Source organism: Pristiophorus japonicus, chromosome 3, assembly GCF_044704955.1.
Source record: "Pristiophorus japonicus isolate sPriJap1 chromosome 3, sPriJap1.hap1, whole genome shotgun sequence".
NCBI lineage: Eukaryota > Metazoa > Chordata > Chondrichthyes > Pristiophoridae > Pristiophorus > Pristiophorus japonicus.
The window spans coordinates 92,117,453-92,133,903 of NC_091979.1; the positions used below are offsets into that span (position 1 = coordinate 92,117,453).

At 43.5% G+C, this 16,451-nt stretch overlaps 1 protein-coding gene across 1 annotated transcript in view; it reads right to left on the reverse strand.

Annotated features, from left to right (window-relative positions):
- The window catches only part of LOC139254146 (sodium-driven chloride bicarbonate exchanger-like), a 319,096-nt gene that overhangs the window by 111,677 nt on the left and 190,968 nt on the right, over positions 1 to 16,451 (reverse strand). Inside the window, exons 11-14 of the mRNA XM_070873648.1 lie at positions 14,404 to 14,550; positions 11,243 to 11,343; positions 6,180 to 6,354; positions 267 to 400 (exon numbers count right to left, since the gene is read on the reverse strand). Coding sequence (XP_070729749.1) covers positions 267 to 400; positions 6,180 to 6,354; positions 11,243 to 11,343; positions 14,404 to 14,550 — 557 coding nt within the window. The remainder of the gene's footprint in view (positions 1 to 266; positions 401 to 6,179; positions 6,355 to 11,242; positions 11,344 to 14,403; positions 14,551 to 16,451) is intronic.

Genomic DNA, 16,451 nt, shown 5'->3' on the forward strand with positions numbered 1-16,451 from the left:
AGTACATTTTTTTTCAAATTTTTAATTGAAATGGCATTCCAAATCTGGCCTATGCACAAGTTCTTAAAGATTACAGCTGAGGAAATACAATTGTATACACTATGGCTACTAGCACTGTGTATTTTGTTGTACTGTCAGCTGAGAAGGATGCATCATGAATTACACCCATTTGTTCAAAAAACAGAAATTTTAGAAAAGTAGGGTGTTATTACAAAAGACACTGCTCAATCTGTGCAGAAATGGAATTGAGCAGTTGAGGTACTTACTTGCAGAATTTAAAAAGTATCTTTTCAAACACCAAGACTGGTCCTGTGCTTCCTAGAATTGTTAGTGGTTGTCCTGCAAACAGTGAGTATGCTATTCCTGTCATAGATGCTCCAAACAGAGATTCAATTGCACTCTGTAAACAAAAGATTATTTTAGTATAGATCAATATCGAAGTATATTGCACTGATAAATATAATGTAGATGTTCTTTTCCCATTTCAATTTTTTTCGAAATAATGTAGGCCATTATCCTGTATACAGCAGTTGGCCATTTATTTCAGTACAAGGTATATCCAACTCTGCTGTGAATAGTTTCAGGTCTCAATGGTACACAAATCTATATTAGATGACACATGCCTTAACATTTATTATTGTATGAGTACTATATATATTAATTTCATATAATTGCATAACACTGCGAGGTTCTAACTTTAAAGGTACAAATTAATGATATTTAAGTCAGAATATTATGCCATGTGCTCAGTTTTTATTTGAAGACTGAGGAAGCTTTCTGAATCACGTCCGAATGAAGGTTTGTCATTCCCACTTTCTTGGACTGCACCATGAAGGAAAGTTAGACTCGTTACTTATGGTACCTTCTTCCTCATTCTTTAAACATAGGGTGCCTTTCATGTACCTTAGGATAGGTTCATGTCCACTGGAGGGGGATGAGGATATCATTGGAAGTTTATCCTCTGTGACATTTATATTTTCTGAATTTACTGTAGTACTAATCCCATACTGCATAACAACCTAATCCACAGACCAGTCCTTGATTCGTTTGTTAGTGGCCTTTTATGTGGTGAAAGAGTAAGGAAAGACCAAACTTTGCACCTGAAATATAAACTAATCTGTTCTCTCCACAGATGCTGACTGATTTGCTGTGTATTTCTAGCACTTGCTGTTTTATTTCAGTATCTGTCACATGACTTCAAAGTGTAACATTCTTGGAGTGGGAGTCCCAGTGATTCTCCCCAGTAAGGACCTATCCTAAGATGTGTGGAGGATAAATGAATAAAATGTACATTTCATATTCTCTATTAAATGCTCTGATTGTGTTATTCAATGTTTAAATAAAACTGAAAGCTGAATAATACATAAAAATGTAAGAGAACTTTAGAATGTTACATGTGATTAAAGGAACAAAAGTTCCGTTTTTTATCAAAATAATTCAAATTGAAAAATATTCAAATTAATTGTGTTTGTTTTATGTTCAGATACATAGACTACATGCCAGACAGTGAATTTTATTTAATGTGAGAGAATTGTCTAGGTATTATAATTCAATTAACCATTAAAAATCAAAGATCTGTTGATTTTCTCATAATAGGGTAAAAGTTTTATATTGTCCCTAATAGCCAACATACTGCTTCCAACTAGAAATAACTTTCATTTAAATAATGTAAAAAATTTTATTTTATCAGATTCCAAAGCAGCAATTTATCAGGTGAAAAACAGGCACCTGGCAGAAGAAAATCGGGGTGAGGGGGAACTTCAGTTGCCTCTTGATATCCAAGGCCCGCCTGATGCAATTCGCAGATGGAGCACATAGCACACCCGCCTGTTTCAGGCAGGAGGCTGTTTAAATATGCAAATAGGAGTGCAATGCTGTTGTGAGACCCCAATTACAATTTTTAGGTACGATTGGGTGGAGCACACCCAGATATATCAGACGGTGAGGAGCCTAATCAGGGGAAGTCATAACGGGGAACAAAGAAATGGCGGACCAATTGAACAAGTACTTTGGTTCGGTATTCACGAAGGAGGACATAAACAACCTTCCGGTTATAAAAGGGGTCGGGGGGTCTAGTAAGGAGGAGGAACTGAGGGAAATCCTCATTAGCCGGGAAATTGTGTTGGAGAAATTGATGGGATTGAAGGCCGATAAATCCCCAGGGCCTGATGGACTGCATCCCAGAGTACTTAAGGAGGTGGCCTTGGAAATAGTGGATGCATTGACAGTCATTTTCCAACATTCCATTGACTCTGGATCAGTTCCTATAGAGTGGAGGGTAGCCAATGTAACCCCACTTTTTAAAAAAGGAGGGAGAGAGAAAACAGGGAATTATAGACCGGTCAGCCTGACATCGGTAGTGGGTAAAATGATGGAATCAATTATTAAGGATGTCATAGCAGTGCATTTGGAAAGAGGTGACATGATAGGTCCAAGTCAGCATGGATTTGTGAAAGGGAAATCATGCTTGACAAATCTTCTGGAATTTTTTGAGGATGTTTCCAGTAGAGTGGACAAGGGAAAACCAGTTGATGTGGTATATTTGGACTTTCAGAAGGCGTTCGACAAGGTCCCACACAAGAGATTGATGTGCAAAGTTAGAGCACATGGGATTGGGGGTAGTGTGCTGACATGGATTGAGAACTGGTTGTCAGACAGGAAGCAAAGAGTAGGAGTAAATGGGTACTTTTCAGAATGGCAGGCAGTGACTAGTGGGGTACCGCAAGGTTCTGTGCTGGGGCCTCAGCTGTTTACATTGTACATTAATGATTTAGATGAGGGGATTAAATGTAGTATCTCCAAATTTGCGGATGACACTAAGTTGGGTGGCAGTGTGAGCTGCGAGGAGGATGCTGTGAGGCTGCAGAGCGACTTGGATAGGTTAGGTGAGTGGGCAAATGCATGGCAGATGAAGTATAATGTGGATAAATGTGAGGTTATCCACTTTGGTGGTAAAAACAGAGAGACAGACTATTATCTGAATGGTGACAGATTAGGAAAAGGGGAGGTGCAAAGAGACCTGGGTGTCATGGTACATCAGTCATTGAAGGTTGGCATGCAGGTGCAGCAGGCGGTTAAGAAAGCAAATGGCATGTTGGCCTTCATAGCAAGGGGATTTGAGTACAGGGGCAGGGAGGTGTTGCTACAGTTGTACAGGGCATTGGTGAGGCCACACCTGGAGTATTGTGTACAGTTTTGGTCTCCTAACCTGAGGAAGGACATTCTTGCTATTGAGGGAGCGCAGCGAAGGTTCACCAGACTGATTCCCGGGATGGCGGGACTGATCTATCAAGAAAGACTGGATCAACTGGGCTTGTATTCACTGGAGTTCAGAAGAATGAAAGGGGACCTCATAGAAACATTTAAAATTCTGACGGGGTTAGACAGGTTAGATGCAGGAAGAATGTTCCCAATGTTGGGGAAGTCCAGAACCAGAGGTCACAGTCTAAGGATAAGGGGTAAGCCATTTAGGACCGAGATGCGGAGGAACTTCTTCACCCAGAGAGTGGTGAACCTGTGGAATTCTCTACCACAGAAAGTTGTTGAGGCCAATTCACTAAATATATTCAAAAAGGAGTTAGATGAGGTCCTTACTACTAGGGGGCTCAAGGGGTATGGCGAGAAAGCAGGAATGGGGTACTGAAGTTGAATGTTCAGCCATGAACTCATTGAATGGCGGTGCAGGCTAGAAGGGCCGAATGGCCTACTCCTGCACCTATTTTCTATGTTGCTATGTTTCTATGTTCCTTTATCGCCGCTGGGTCAAAATCCCTACCTATAGCATTGTAGGAGTACCTTCACCACAAGTACTGGAGCAGTTCAAGAAGAATATCCATCCTTCTCAAGGGCAACTAGGGATGGGTAATAAATGCCGGCCTTGCCAGCGACACCCATATCTTGAGAATTAATTGAATTTCTGAAATTACTTCATCTTCAGTGGATGTGGTGTATTTGAACTTCCAGAAGGCGTCCGATAAGGTGCCACATAAAAGGTTAATGCACAAGATAAGAGTTCACGGGATTGGGAGTAATATATTAGCATGGATAGAGGATTGGCTAACTAATAGAAAACAAAGAGTCGGGATAAATGGTTCATTCTCTGGTTAGCAACCAGTAAATAGTGGGGTGCCGTAGGGATCAGTTCTGGGACCCCCAACTATTTACAATCTATATTAACGACTTGGAAGAAGGGACTGAGTATAACGTAGCCAAGTTTGCTGATGATAAGCAATGTGTGAGGAGGACACAAAAAATCTGCAAAAGGACATAGACAGGCTAAGTGAGTGAGCAAAAATTTGGCAGATGGAGTATAAAGTTGGAAAGTGTGAGATCATGCGTTACACTCAGTTCCTTCTTCCAAGTCATTAGTATAGATTGTAAATAGTTGGGGTCCCAGCACTGATCCCTGCGGCACCCCACCAGTTACTTTGGCAGAAAAAATCAAAGAGCAAGTTATTATTTAAATGGAGAAAGATTGCAAAGTGCTGCAGTACAGCGGGACCTGGGGATACTTGTGCATGAAACACAAAAGGATAGTATGCAGGTACAGCAAGTGATCAGGAAGGCCAATGGAATCTTGGCCTTTATTGCAAAGTGGATGGATTAGAAAAGCAGGGAAGTCTTACTACAGCTATATAAGGCATTGGTGAGGCCACTGGAATACTGCGTGCAGTTTTGGTTTCCATATTTACGAAAGGATATACTTGCTTTGGAGGCAGTTCAGAGAAGGTTCAGTAGGTTGATTCCGGAGATAAGGGGGTTGACTTATGAGGAAAGGTTGAGTAGGTTGGGCCTCTACTCATTGCAATTCAGAAGAATGAGAGGTGATCTTATCGAAACATATAAGATTATGAGGGGGCTTGACAAGGTGGATGCAGAGAGGATGTTTCCACTGATGGGGAAGACTAGAACTAGAGGGCATGATCTTAGAATAAGGGGCCGCCCATTTAAAACTGAGATGAGGACAAATTTCTTCTCTAAGAGCATTGTAAATCTGTACAATTCGCTCCCTCAGAGAGTTGTGGAAGCTGGGACATTGAATAAATTTAAGACAGAAATAGACAGTTTCTTAAATGATAAGGGGATAAGGTGTTATGGGGAGGGATGGAGTACAAAAGCAGGGAGGTCCTGCTGCAACTGTATAGGGTATTGGTAAGGCCGCACCTGGAGTACTGCGTGCAGTTTTGGTCACCTTACTTAAGGAAGGATATACTGGCTTTGGAGGGGGTACAGAGACGATTCACGAGGCTGATTCCGGAGATGAGGGGGTTACCTTATGATGATAGATTGAGTAGACTGGGTCTTTACTCCTTGGAGTTCAGAAGGATGAGGGGTGATCTTATAGAAACATTTAAAATAATGAAAGGGATAGACAAGATAGAAGCGGAGAGGTTGTTTCCACTGGTAGGGGAGACTAGAACTAGGGGGCACAGCCTCAAAATACAGGGGAGCCAATTTAAAACCGAGTTGAGAAGGAATTTCGTCTCCCAGAGGGTTGTGAATCTGTGGAATTCTCTGCCCAAGGAAGCAGTTGAGGCTAGCTCATTGAATGTATTCAAGTCACAGATAGATAGATTTTTAACCAATAAGGGAATTAAGGGTTACGGGGAGCGGGCGGGTATGTGGAACTGAGTCCATGGCCTGATCAGCTATGATCTTATTGATTGGCGAAGCAGGCTTGAGGGGCTAGATGGCCTACTCCTGTTCCTAATTCTTATGTTCTTATGTTCTTATGTTCTTATGGGAGCGGGTGGGGAAGTGGAGCTGAGTCCATGATCAGATCAGCCATGATCTTATTGAATGGTGGAGCAGGCTCGAGGGACCGTATGGCCTACTCCTGCTCCTATTTCTTATGTTCTTATGTTCATCTCTCTAAATTAATTAAACTATATTTATCTTGGTGAACTTGCAAACTGTGCACAGAAACTGATGACTGATGTTAAATTATTAAACTGGTCAGTAAATAACCATGGAAAGTAACACTGCAACTTTAAACAAAAATAAAAATTAAAAATTGTGCAAAACCTTGCACTATCTATTATCATGCCAGTGCTGTAACAACAGTAGAGCACCTTTTTACACTCATATGGAACACACACATATTTTCTGAATAAATAAAGTAGCAAAGGAAATTCTCAACACTGACTTTAATTTTCTGGAAAAATAATTATTAATCTTACTATGGAACCTTCGGTAGCTTCTCCCAGCAGACCACCAAATGTGATAACAGGAGACATACAGGCGCAGTACAGGAATAGAAAGGATGCTACACATTGCAAGTTGAATGCATCCCTAAAGTCACTCCAGAAATATGGGATCTTTCTTTTGATGTCTTCACATAATCCACCAAATATCCTGGTTATGGAAAAATCAAAACATAATTCAGTCTAAAACATATAATACTGTTTTTATATATCTGATGTGTCATAATTATTAATTTGCACAGTATATTTATAGTAATATATAAATATGAAGCATGATGACTGTTATATATGCATACTATAGATATACTCTCTGTGTAGTCACTGTATAGTTGCATAAGAGGGAGATGTGTTTCTATAGCAGGAATGGGGTACTGAAGTTGCATGTTCAGCCATGAACTCATTGAATGGTGGTGCAGGCTCGAAGGGCCAAATGGCTTACTCCTGCACCTAGTTTCTATGTTTCTATGTTTACCGGAGGTACCATCATCAAAGTTTACACTGTAAACACTATGCTGGCACCACCGGTGGGCGCAACTGGTGGAGGCCCAGGGGTCACCTGTACACCACAGGTACCCAGGTATAAAAAGGAATCCACATGTGGTATCCTCACTCTGGAGTTATATTAAATGGACTAAGGTCACTACAGTTCAAGCGCATTACTTTGCCTCATGGAGTCATTATCAGAGCATCTATAGCCATAACAATTGGCGACGAGATTACGGACTTTCATGCAAAAATGGCTAACTTTGGTACGTTGCAGCAGTTCACCGATGGAGATGATTGGGACGCCTTTGTGGAGAGGCTCGATCATTTCTTCACAGCAAATGATCTGGCAGGCGATGATCCAGCCACGCTGGCTGATAAGCGAAGAGCTATCTTGCTCACCAGTTGTGGGCCCACCGTCTATGGCCTCGTCAGGGACTTGCTGGCACCAGCGAAGACAACGACCAAGATGTACAAGGAGCCTGTAACGCTGATCCAAGAACAACTCAAGCCCAAAGAGAGCATCCTCACAGCCAGACCCCAGTTTTATACACACTGACGACCTGAAAGCCAGGAAATCGCGAAATATGTTGCAGACCTCAGGAGGCTGGCGGCAACATGTGATTTCGGTGAACACCTCACCAAACCGCTGCGGTATATCTTTGTCATCGGAATCGGCCACAAGGGCCTTCTTCACAGGCTACTATCTGCGGATACCACAGTCACACTGCAGAAGGCTATCACCATGAGCCAGGCATTCATGACCTCGACCTGCGGCTCTAGGCGGATGACTCATTCTCAGGACTCAAACCTGGCAAGCACTGTACACAGACTGGCACCTTTTAGAGGCTGGACTGTAGAACGTGAATCTCCTCAGGGGAGAGAGGACAGGCCCCCGAGTCCCTTAACTCTGAGTCCGTTGAGGGGGGCTAATCGGTTAGCACCATGCTGGCATTGCGGAGGAAATCACCAGGCTCACAAGTGCAAAGGGTGCAACATAAAGGGCCACCTCCAGCGAATGTGTAAAAGAAATAGGACTCACCGTGTTAATGAAGAGTCTGCAGAGGGCCATGAATCCAGTGCGTATTATGAAGAGGCAGTAAGAGAGGCAGCTCAGCCCCACGATGAGGTGTACAGAATGTTTACCTGCACCACAGAATGTTCCCCGTTGAGAATAGAAGTCAAGATAAACAGCGTTTCAGTCTTCATTGAGGTGGACACGGGGGCGAGCCAATCGGTAATGAATCAAAAAGCCCTTAAGAGGCTATATGATAATCAAACTGAACAACCCAAGTTGATCCCAGTTCAAGCAAAGCTGCTCACCTACACCAATGAAATCATCCCAGTGCAGATGTTAAGGTACACCATGATGGCGCAGTGCACAAGTTACCACTGTGGATTGTTGCAGGTGATGGATCAACGCTACTCGGAAGAAGGTGGATGGAGAAGATCCATTGGAGCTGGGAAGATTTAATCCCTCCAACGAACGACGTCCCCCATGCTCAGAGGCAAAGCAAGCCCCCACCTGAGTTTGGATCCGGCACCAGAGAGCAGGCCAGCACAGCACCCGAGGCACAGACCGCTCAGCACAACTGCGTGGAGATGATCCAGCTGAGACGACCCGAACGCACCTTCCAGGCTCCAGTGGCAGAACCCGGGGAGAAGAGGATCACTGCAGCCGACATCGTGGATGGAAGAAAGATGGTGCCCAAACCACGAGGTGAAGCGCTGAAGGAAAAGATGGCGGCGGCCAGACCATGAGGTGCAACACATGGTACCAAGTGAAGAAGAGGATTGGGGTAAAGATAGAAAGGCTCTCTTAAAGGAGGCCAGCAACCCACCACACTTAAAGGGACAGTCCCATATTCTCACTCAATGTAATAACAACTGTGAGCTAAATGTAAAGCTTGTAATTGATGATCAGAGTTTTATACATGTAATAAGCAAAGAAAAGTCGGGCGATTGTGATCAGAGCTACAGTTTATCTACAATAAGCAATGAAACGTTGTGCAATGCAGGATTTCAACTGTATTCTGATTATGCAGCAGGCAAACACCCATCGGAAGCACACAGGTAGTCTGCGCCCCTGGGACCAAGGTGATGCACCATGGAGTGTGGCCACAAGCAGCTAAAATAGACAAGTTGCAGAGCAAGTGATTTCAGGAGGGCAACGGCACCGGTATCGATAACCTGCCCCTGATCGGCTCCACCTCTCAGGCACCCGATGGCACCAACCGCCATGAGCCTGAAAGAGCAAACTGCGCTAAGGCCCCATTGCCACCAAGGCCATGCCCGGGAACGAGGGGTCACCCGTGGCAGTTCTCCCAATTGGGACCGAGACCAGCCAGGATCCCAAACCAAATAACACCCAGGCAAGTGAGCTAGCAGTTCCCTGTGCACTGCTGGACGACTGCTCCTCTGGGAGCAGCAGCAACCCGGGGTGCAAGGAGAGGACAGGGAGCTCACAGGCATCTGTGAACCTGCCCGATGCTAGGAGCAACTGCAAAGGCCCCGAGAGCGGGCAACTCGAGCCAACCGGGTTCCCACTGTCAGCACCGGGCAACGCGCCGCCACCAGGCTGCCTGGACACCATCCAGCAGCTCTGGAACGAGCTTGTCCTCACGCACTGGTGCTGACCCCAGCACTGATCCCAAAGATGTACCATCAATGTATCTCACCAGTCAAATATACTTGTCTCACAACTGTACCACAAATGCAATGATGTAAAATGCAAATTTCCTTTTCTGCATTTGAATGTATATGAATGTATATGAATGTGATGAGCCACCGGCATGACCTACATGTGGGGGGGAAAATGGATGCATGCAGTCATGGACACACACATGGATCACACCCAGATCCCATTGAAGTCCCACTGCATCATCGAACCAGCCTAACTGATAACCACAACCCAATGTTGTGGCAATAAGGACTTGGGGGTTAACAGGGAGAGAGCCAAGCCAAAGCACAACCAACGTGCAAGGGTTATTGGCATTTAAGTCTGGCGAGAGCCGAGACAGAGCATATAGTGCAAAGGTATTGGCACAAAAGACTTGGGGGAGAGTGATGTTATATATGCATACTGTAGATATACTCTCTGTGTAGTCACTGTATAGTTTCATAAGAGGGAGACTTGTTTACCAGAGATACCATCAACAAGGTTCACAAAGTATGCACTATGCTGACACCACCAGAGGGTGCAACTGGTGGAGGCCCAGGGATCACCTGTACACCACAGGTACCCAGGTATAAAAGGGAGTCCACCATGTGGTATCCTCACTCTGGAGTTATATTAAACGGACTAAGGTCAAATACAGTTCAAGTGCAATACTTTGCCTTGTGGAGTCATTATCAGAGCATGTAAAGACATAACAATGACCAACTGGGAACATAAATGTTGTTTGCTCTTGCAATGACTCAACTGGTTGAAGCAGTGTGCAGCTGAGCCATTTAGACCAAGAAAATCTGAAGTTTGATCCCAGTCTATGTTGAGTTTGCTGATCTTAGCCAGAGCTCAGTGCCTCTATATTAGAGGGAGAAAATGTAGCCATGGGTCGCACACTTGATTGTTATCAAGTGACTCCTGCTACAATGTGCATATGTAGACATCGGGTGAGGACAGGATCAGGCTCAGGTGAAGTCCCTTGTACAATTGGATAACATACAAAATGGCCATTTGGGAGAGGCACAGGCAGGTGCCCATGGACCACACCCTCGCAAGAAGTCAATGAAAGGAAGAAGGGAGCGAAGAAAAATGAGGGAAAGGCAGAATGAAAATTGTCTTTTGCTAAATAACAAATGCAAAAAATGTCAATTTAAAAATTTTTAGTATTTCCATAATTAGTATGATTAAATATGGGAAAAAAAACAATGTTCCCCTTTCTCAGCACTAATTCTGCTGTAAAGTTTGGTGCTGTGGCTCATAACTTTTGGTACAGCCACAAACCATCATTTTCCCTGTTGGCTTTGTGCAAAAGCAAATCAATACATGAGGACTGAAAGCAACCAATTTGTTTTGTTTTAGATAATGTTGTTGCTCGGTGCTAATAATAATAAAAGAAAATCCAAATTTAAACTTTAGTTTCAGCAGCTCATTGGTCCTTTACAACCTCCATCTTGCAACTGACTCACTGCAGTATAAATCTAAAAAGTTGCTTAAATGCAACAGTGCTACAGCATGTACTGATAAGGTTATGGCCCAGAATTTTCAGTCAGTTTCAGAGGCGTAATAATGGCGAACACAGTTAATTTGCCGTTATTACCCACCACAAATTCTAGGCCAATATCTCAGACTTGTCATATTGAAACACCTATGCCATTTTCCAAAGAATCTCTTAGATTGTTACAGACTGGGAGGAGTCAGTTTATTGTTCATTTTTGTTTCTGATCCCTTGATAGAACTTTTTTCCAGGGAGAATGATTGCAGAGTTGGTGAAAATGGTACCTTTATTCACTAGCGCATAAAGGGAAAAAAATCAGCCTGAGAGATTCAAATCATAATGGGATTGTATCACATTAAGCAGAGTTGTCTTAACAAGAATGCTGTTTTCACCAACCTTCCTGTTCTCTGTAGCTCAGGCCCACTGTGCCCCTCATGTGGGTCAGGGTCCCCAAGAGCTGTGGTTCCATTTGGTATTCCTGGAATTTTTCTTTTTTCCTGCATAAGTTACAAGAAAAAGAGCAGCAAAATGCAGAAGTTCATGATCCATGGGTAGAACTTCAAATCAAAGAAGTTCATATAAGAATGCTAAAAGTGCATATGCTACATTTCTGAGTGCACTATTTTTAGACAGGCATTAACCCAATAGGTAAAATAGTGCATGCAGAAATGAAATATCAGTATGTTATGCATTTATACATGAAATTCATCAATCAGAAGTTATACTCTCAAATCTATCAATTTGTGATTGTGATTGAGGTTGCTGTTGTATACTACCCATCTGAAACAGGCAGCTACTGAATGCAAAGTGTAGTTGGCAAGACAAGGTTACAAAGACAAACCTGTGCCTGGCTGTAACTTACACTGGTTGTAACTTATGAGAACTCTACAGGTGTGTGCAGAGCTCCATTTTCCCAGAATCTACTTTTTAATCATAGGAGAGTGAAGGTGAGAACATCTGCTTTCTTGTAATATCAAAGGGACTTAATACTTCATTTATAAAGTGTCAAAGAGATACAATAGACCATCTGAGTACTTTTCAAATTTGGCTGCATGCCATAATATCCCATCCAGTACAAAGTGTGTGATGCCTCTTGGATTGATATTGCCTAATTTTAATGTAATCATGAGTTAGATCTGGATCTGACTCCTGCACTACTACTGTTGCATTGGTGCGCATGTGAAGCCACAAATCACAGCATAACTGCAGCCTTAACGTTCTCAAGGGCATGAAGTTAATTTGATTGTTAAATATTTCAATTCAACAACAACAACTTATAATTATATAGCACCTTTAACGTAGTAAAACGCTTCCCCCCCCCCCCCATATCATAGGCGGTCCCTTGAAACAAGGAGGACTTGCTTCCACGGCAAAAAAAAAGGATGAGTTCACAGGTGTTTCGAATGAAGAACCCGAACTACATCCTCAAGGGTGGAAGATACCCGTGCGTGGATTTTTTTAACTTGTGGTGGCTGTTTCACACCAGCCACCACACAGGCTTGACAGAGCTAGATCTTGGTCTAGTGGCAAGGATTACCCAAGACAACTGGAGACCTGTTCTGCTGCACGGACCTAGTGCACGCACATATCGCAGTGTGGGCTGGCCCGTGCTGCCCCTGGGCCCCTGGCCCCGAACTCACGCCTCCCCTGGACCCTGATCACATCCCTCCACAGTCTCTCACAGCTCCTTCGCCCCGATCTCGCCGCTCCTGCTGCATCTGCCCATGCTCCAATCACCGACCTGGTTCTTGCTGACATCACTCTTCGCTGCTGTTGCCCTCCTGCACCAGCTCGCGCTGTACCTTGTAGTGGCATGCCTCCACGCTGCTCCCTGGGCCGTCGCACGCCGCTCCTTTTATGGCCACGACCTGCCGCTGATAGTTCCTCGCAGGTCGGGGCCCCCATGCTGCTCCTTGAGCCATACGCCACTCCTTTTATGGCCCCGAAAACACTTCACAGGTGTGTTATGACAAAAAATTTGACACCGATGCACATAAGGAGAAATTAGGATGGGTGACCAAAAGCTTCGTCAAAGAGGTAGGTTTTAAGGAGTGTCTTAAAGGAAGAAAGAGAGGTAGAGAGATGGAGAGGCTTAGGCAGGGAATTCCAGAGCTTAGGGCCGAGACAATAGAAGGCATGGCCACTGTAATGTATTTGCTTCATGGGTTCTTTGCTTAAGAATTCATAGCAACACATTGCTATTGAGAACTAGTTGGTTTATTAGCAAAGGTTTAACAATCACACCACACATTACCAGTTCGTCCACCAGGTTCATAACCATCTGCCTCATCGTGGATCCCCTGAATCCAACTGGCTGGGGTTTTATTGAGTCTTGTGAACATCACGTGATTGGCTAAGCCACTCACAACTCAACAGCTCTACAAACCTGTAAGCATACTCACAGGTATATATACATTACAGCCACCAATGGTTGAGCGATTAAAATCAGGCGTGCTCAAGAGGGTAGAATTAGAGGAGTGCAGATATCTCGGGGGGGTTGTGGGGCTGAAGGAGATTACAGAGATAGGGAGCGGCGAGGCCATAGAGTGATTTGAAAACAAGGATGAGAAATTTGAAATAGAGGCGTTGCTTAACTGGGAGCCAATGTAGGTCAGCGAGCACATGGGTAATGGGTAAATGGGACTTGGTGCGAGTTAGGACTAGGGCAGCCGAGTTTTGGATTACCTCTAATTTACGTAGGGTAGAATGTGGGAGGCCAGCCAGGAGTGTGTTGGAATAGCCAAGTCTAGAGGTAACAAAGGCATGGATGAGGTTTCAGCAGCAGTTGAGCTGAGGCAAGGATGGAGACGGGCGATGTTACGGAGGTGGAAATAGGCAGTCTTATGTGGTCGGAAGGTCATTTCAGGGTCAAGGTTACGAACAGTGTGGTTCAGCCTCAGACATATGTTAGGGAGAAGGTGACTAGGGAACAGAGTTCGTGGCGGGGTTAAAAAAACAAGTATCAAATTTGGCTGATTTTCATGATTCTGCACAGTGACACATAAGTCAAGATAGTTACAAAATTATGATTGTGATTCTTTGTTTATTTATTTTAGCTAATCAAAAGGTGTAATGCCAGAGTGTGACACAGTGTGATACCGGAGTTTTAAGGATAAGAACAGTGCTCTATTGGATGCTTTTAACATATGTCATTATTTTGGCGTTAATGATATAAAGACTGATGAGATTGCTGGCTTTTAATGCCTTCTAGTCATTCATTAAACTTATTTATTAAGGTTACCGTTACAGTTTATTAGCATTTGTATTCCCAATGAATAAACATAGCTAACTTTGCAATTCAGTATTTTTTAAACAGAAGAAGTAAATGATATTGTGATGTAACCATCAACTTAAATTGAGCTCTGTATTTTGCTCAGTGAGCTTTATCACTGGAAGAGCTTGAGGCTGTTAATGACCACAACAAAATCCGCTTCTAATAGAATAATCATAGGGTGCTTATATTTTATTATTAGGTTAATATTATCATTTTTCAACAAAAATGCTGAGCCATATAGCAAGAACTGCATTTGAGAGCAATAACATGAAAATATACATACCTGGGAAGGTACACTTTTTGGTGGCTCAATTCGGATTGATGGGTCCCACTCCCCAGGTGGTAACACAGTCACCTGATCAAGAAATTCATCCACACCAGCAATCAAGTCATTACGATCTTTTGCTTTATACGCGACATCGTGAAATACCTGCAATATAGTTGCAGAAACAAGAACCAATTATATAAGGACTCTTTATTTAGTTTAATGCTTGTGTTCTAGTATGCAACATCTATTTAGCTTACTGTCAGCAATAATTTTCAATGTTACAAATTTAGGAACAAGACCAAAATTACACCAGAATTATTCTGCAGCTGAAAGAAACATCATGTTAGCATCCAGTCCAAGTGTAAAGAGGGTGTTGAATGAATGGGCAAAATATCACTCTTTGTAGAAAAAAAAAAGGGGTTATGGCCCTGATATTGCCTACCTCTCAGTTTGGGGCGGTAATAGACGCGAGGTAGGAGTTCCTGTGCCAGGCGCAGAAGTCCCACCCCGCGACCTGTTTTCGGGTTACCGCCCCCAAGAGCAAGTGGAGCGCAAAATATCACGCTTCACTTGCCCAGTGGGGCAGGAGCGGGGTGGGAGCAGGGCAGAAAGACTCCGTGAAGGGTGCAGCACCACACGGTGGGACGCGTAGCACTGCTGCGTACACGGAGCCCTACCATTCGTTAAAGGGGAGGGCCAAGCTGCCAACTCTGTGGGCAGGAAATGGAGCCATCTCTGGACCACCAGGGAACGGGGTGCCGTGGCAGCAGCCCGGAACACAAACGGAGCGCCGGGCTGCAAGATCACAGAACGGAACCCACGATCGAGGACGAAGAAGGCCGTGACTGGTAAGTCGGCCATTTTTTCTTTACATTTCCCACCTCCCCTTTAATTATCACCCTGCGAGCGGCCTACAGACTGGTACACACCCCCTGAAGCTGTCACGGGCATCGCCTGAGGCAGCTTCAGGGGGCGCTACCGAATTTTTGCTCCAGAGCGAAAATGGGTCGCTGCACACGGTAATGACGTTGTCATCGCCAGCGCAGTGGAGCGGAATGCTACCGGTTACCGCCGCTGCTAAACTCCTGTGGAATTTCGCGGGAGTTGGTAGCGGCCCCTCGCCCAGGCAAAAAATCATTTGCGCACCGTTAACGACCCTTATGGGAGCCACAAACACCCCGAATTTCTCCCCCTATATTTGTTAATTTTTCAATATCTTAAGATATATGTTTACTTATTTCTATTACTTAAATGTGACAATGATAGAGATTTCCTTAAAAGGCAAATTAATTTGCACTTCAAGAATTTAATAAAGCATCCTTTGGCAATTTATATGAATTGTGGATGCCCTAAAATGAATTTTGTATTATTGTCCTGACTCAATTGAGGAACATAGAGATTCATGGGATCAGTAAAGACCATTATGATCAATTTGTCCAGTCCCATAGTTCAATGTTTAATAAGTTATATATTCAATACTTTTAAAACAACAAAGACGTTAATACTTAACACTAGTAAAACATTGAGTTAATTATTCTAATTCTGGAGTAGTTGCAGTAATACTGCTAATAAGGCAAATAATCAGCAAACACCTGGAGCAATCCCAATGTGATCCTGAATCCTCTGCTGGGCAATAATTTAACTTCCATTGCAAATCAAGTTATCTGAAAAAATATCTTAACAATCAGCGCAAGATCTATTAGGCATCTATTAAGTTCCCCAATAGTTCTAGTAAAAGTGTCTGTAGCTGCTGAAGCAGCTGTGGGCAGTGGAGAAACAAGATATATTCACCGGAATTTCAACTTCAGCAGAGGTGTATAACGGGTGATATTGAATCGGACACCCATTATACACCCTGCTCAATTTTCCTTTCCATTGAATCAGTAGCAACCGTTCCATAATCACTAAGGCCAGCCAACTTAATGAATGGCAAAATATAGTACTACTGTATCTAAAACCAAAAGTAGTATCAGCGAGATGCAGAAGGAATTTGATGACATGAAGATAGCCATGAATTAAGTGATTGCAATGGAAACTACACTGTACAGTATCATATGTTGTTC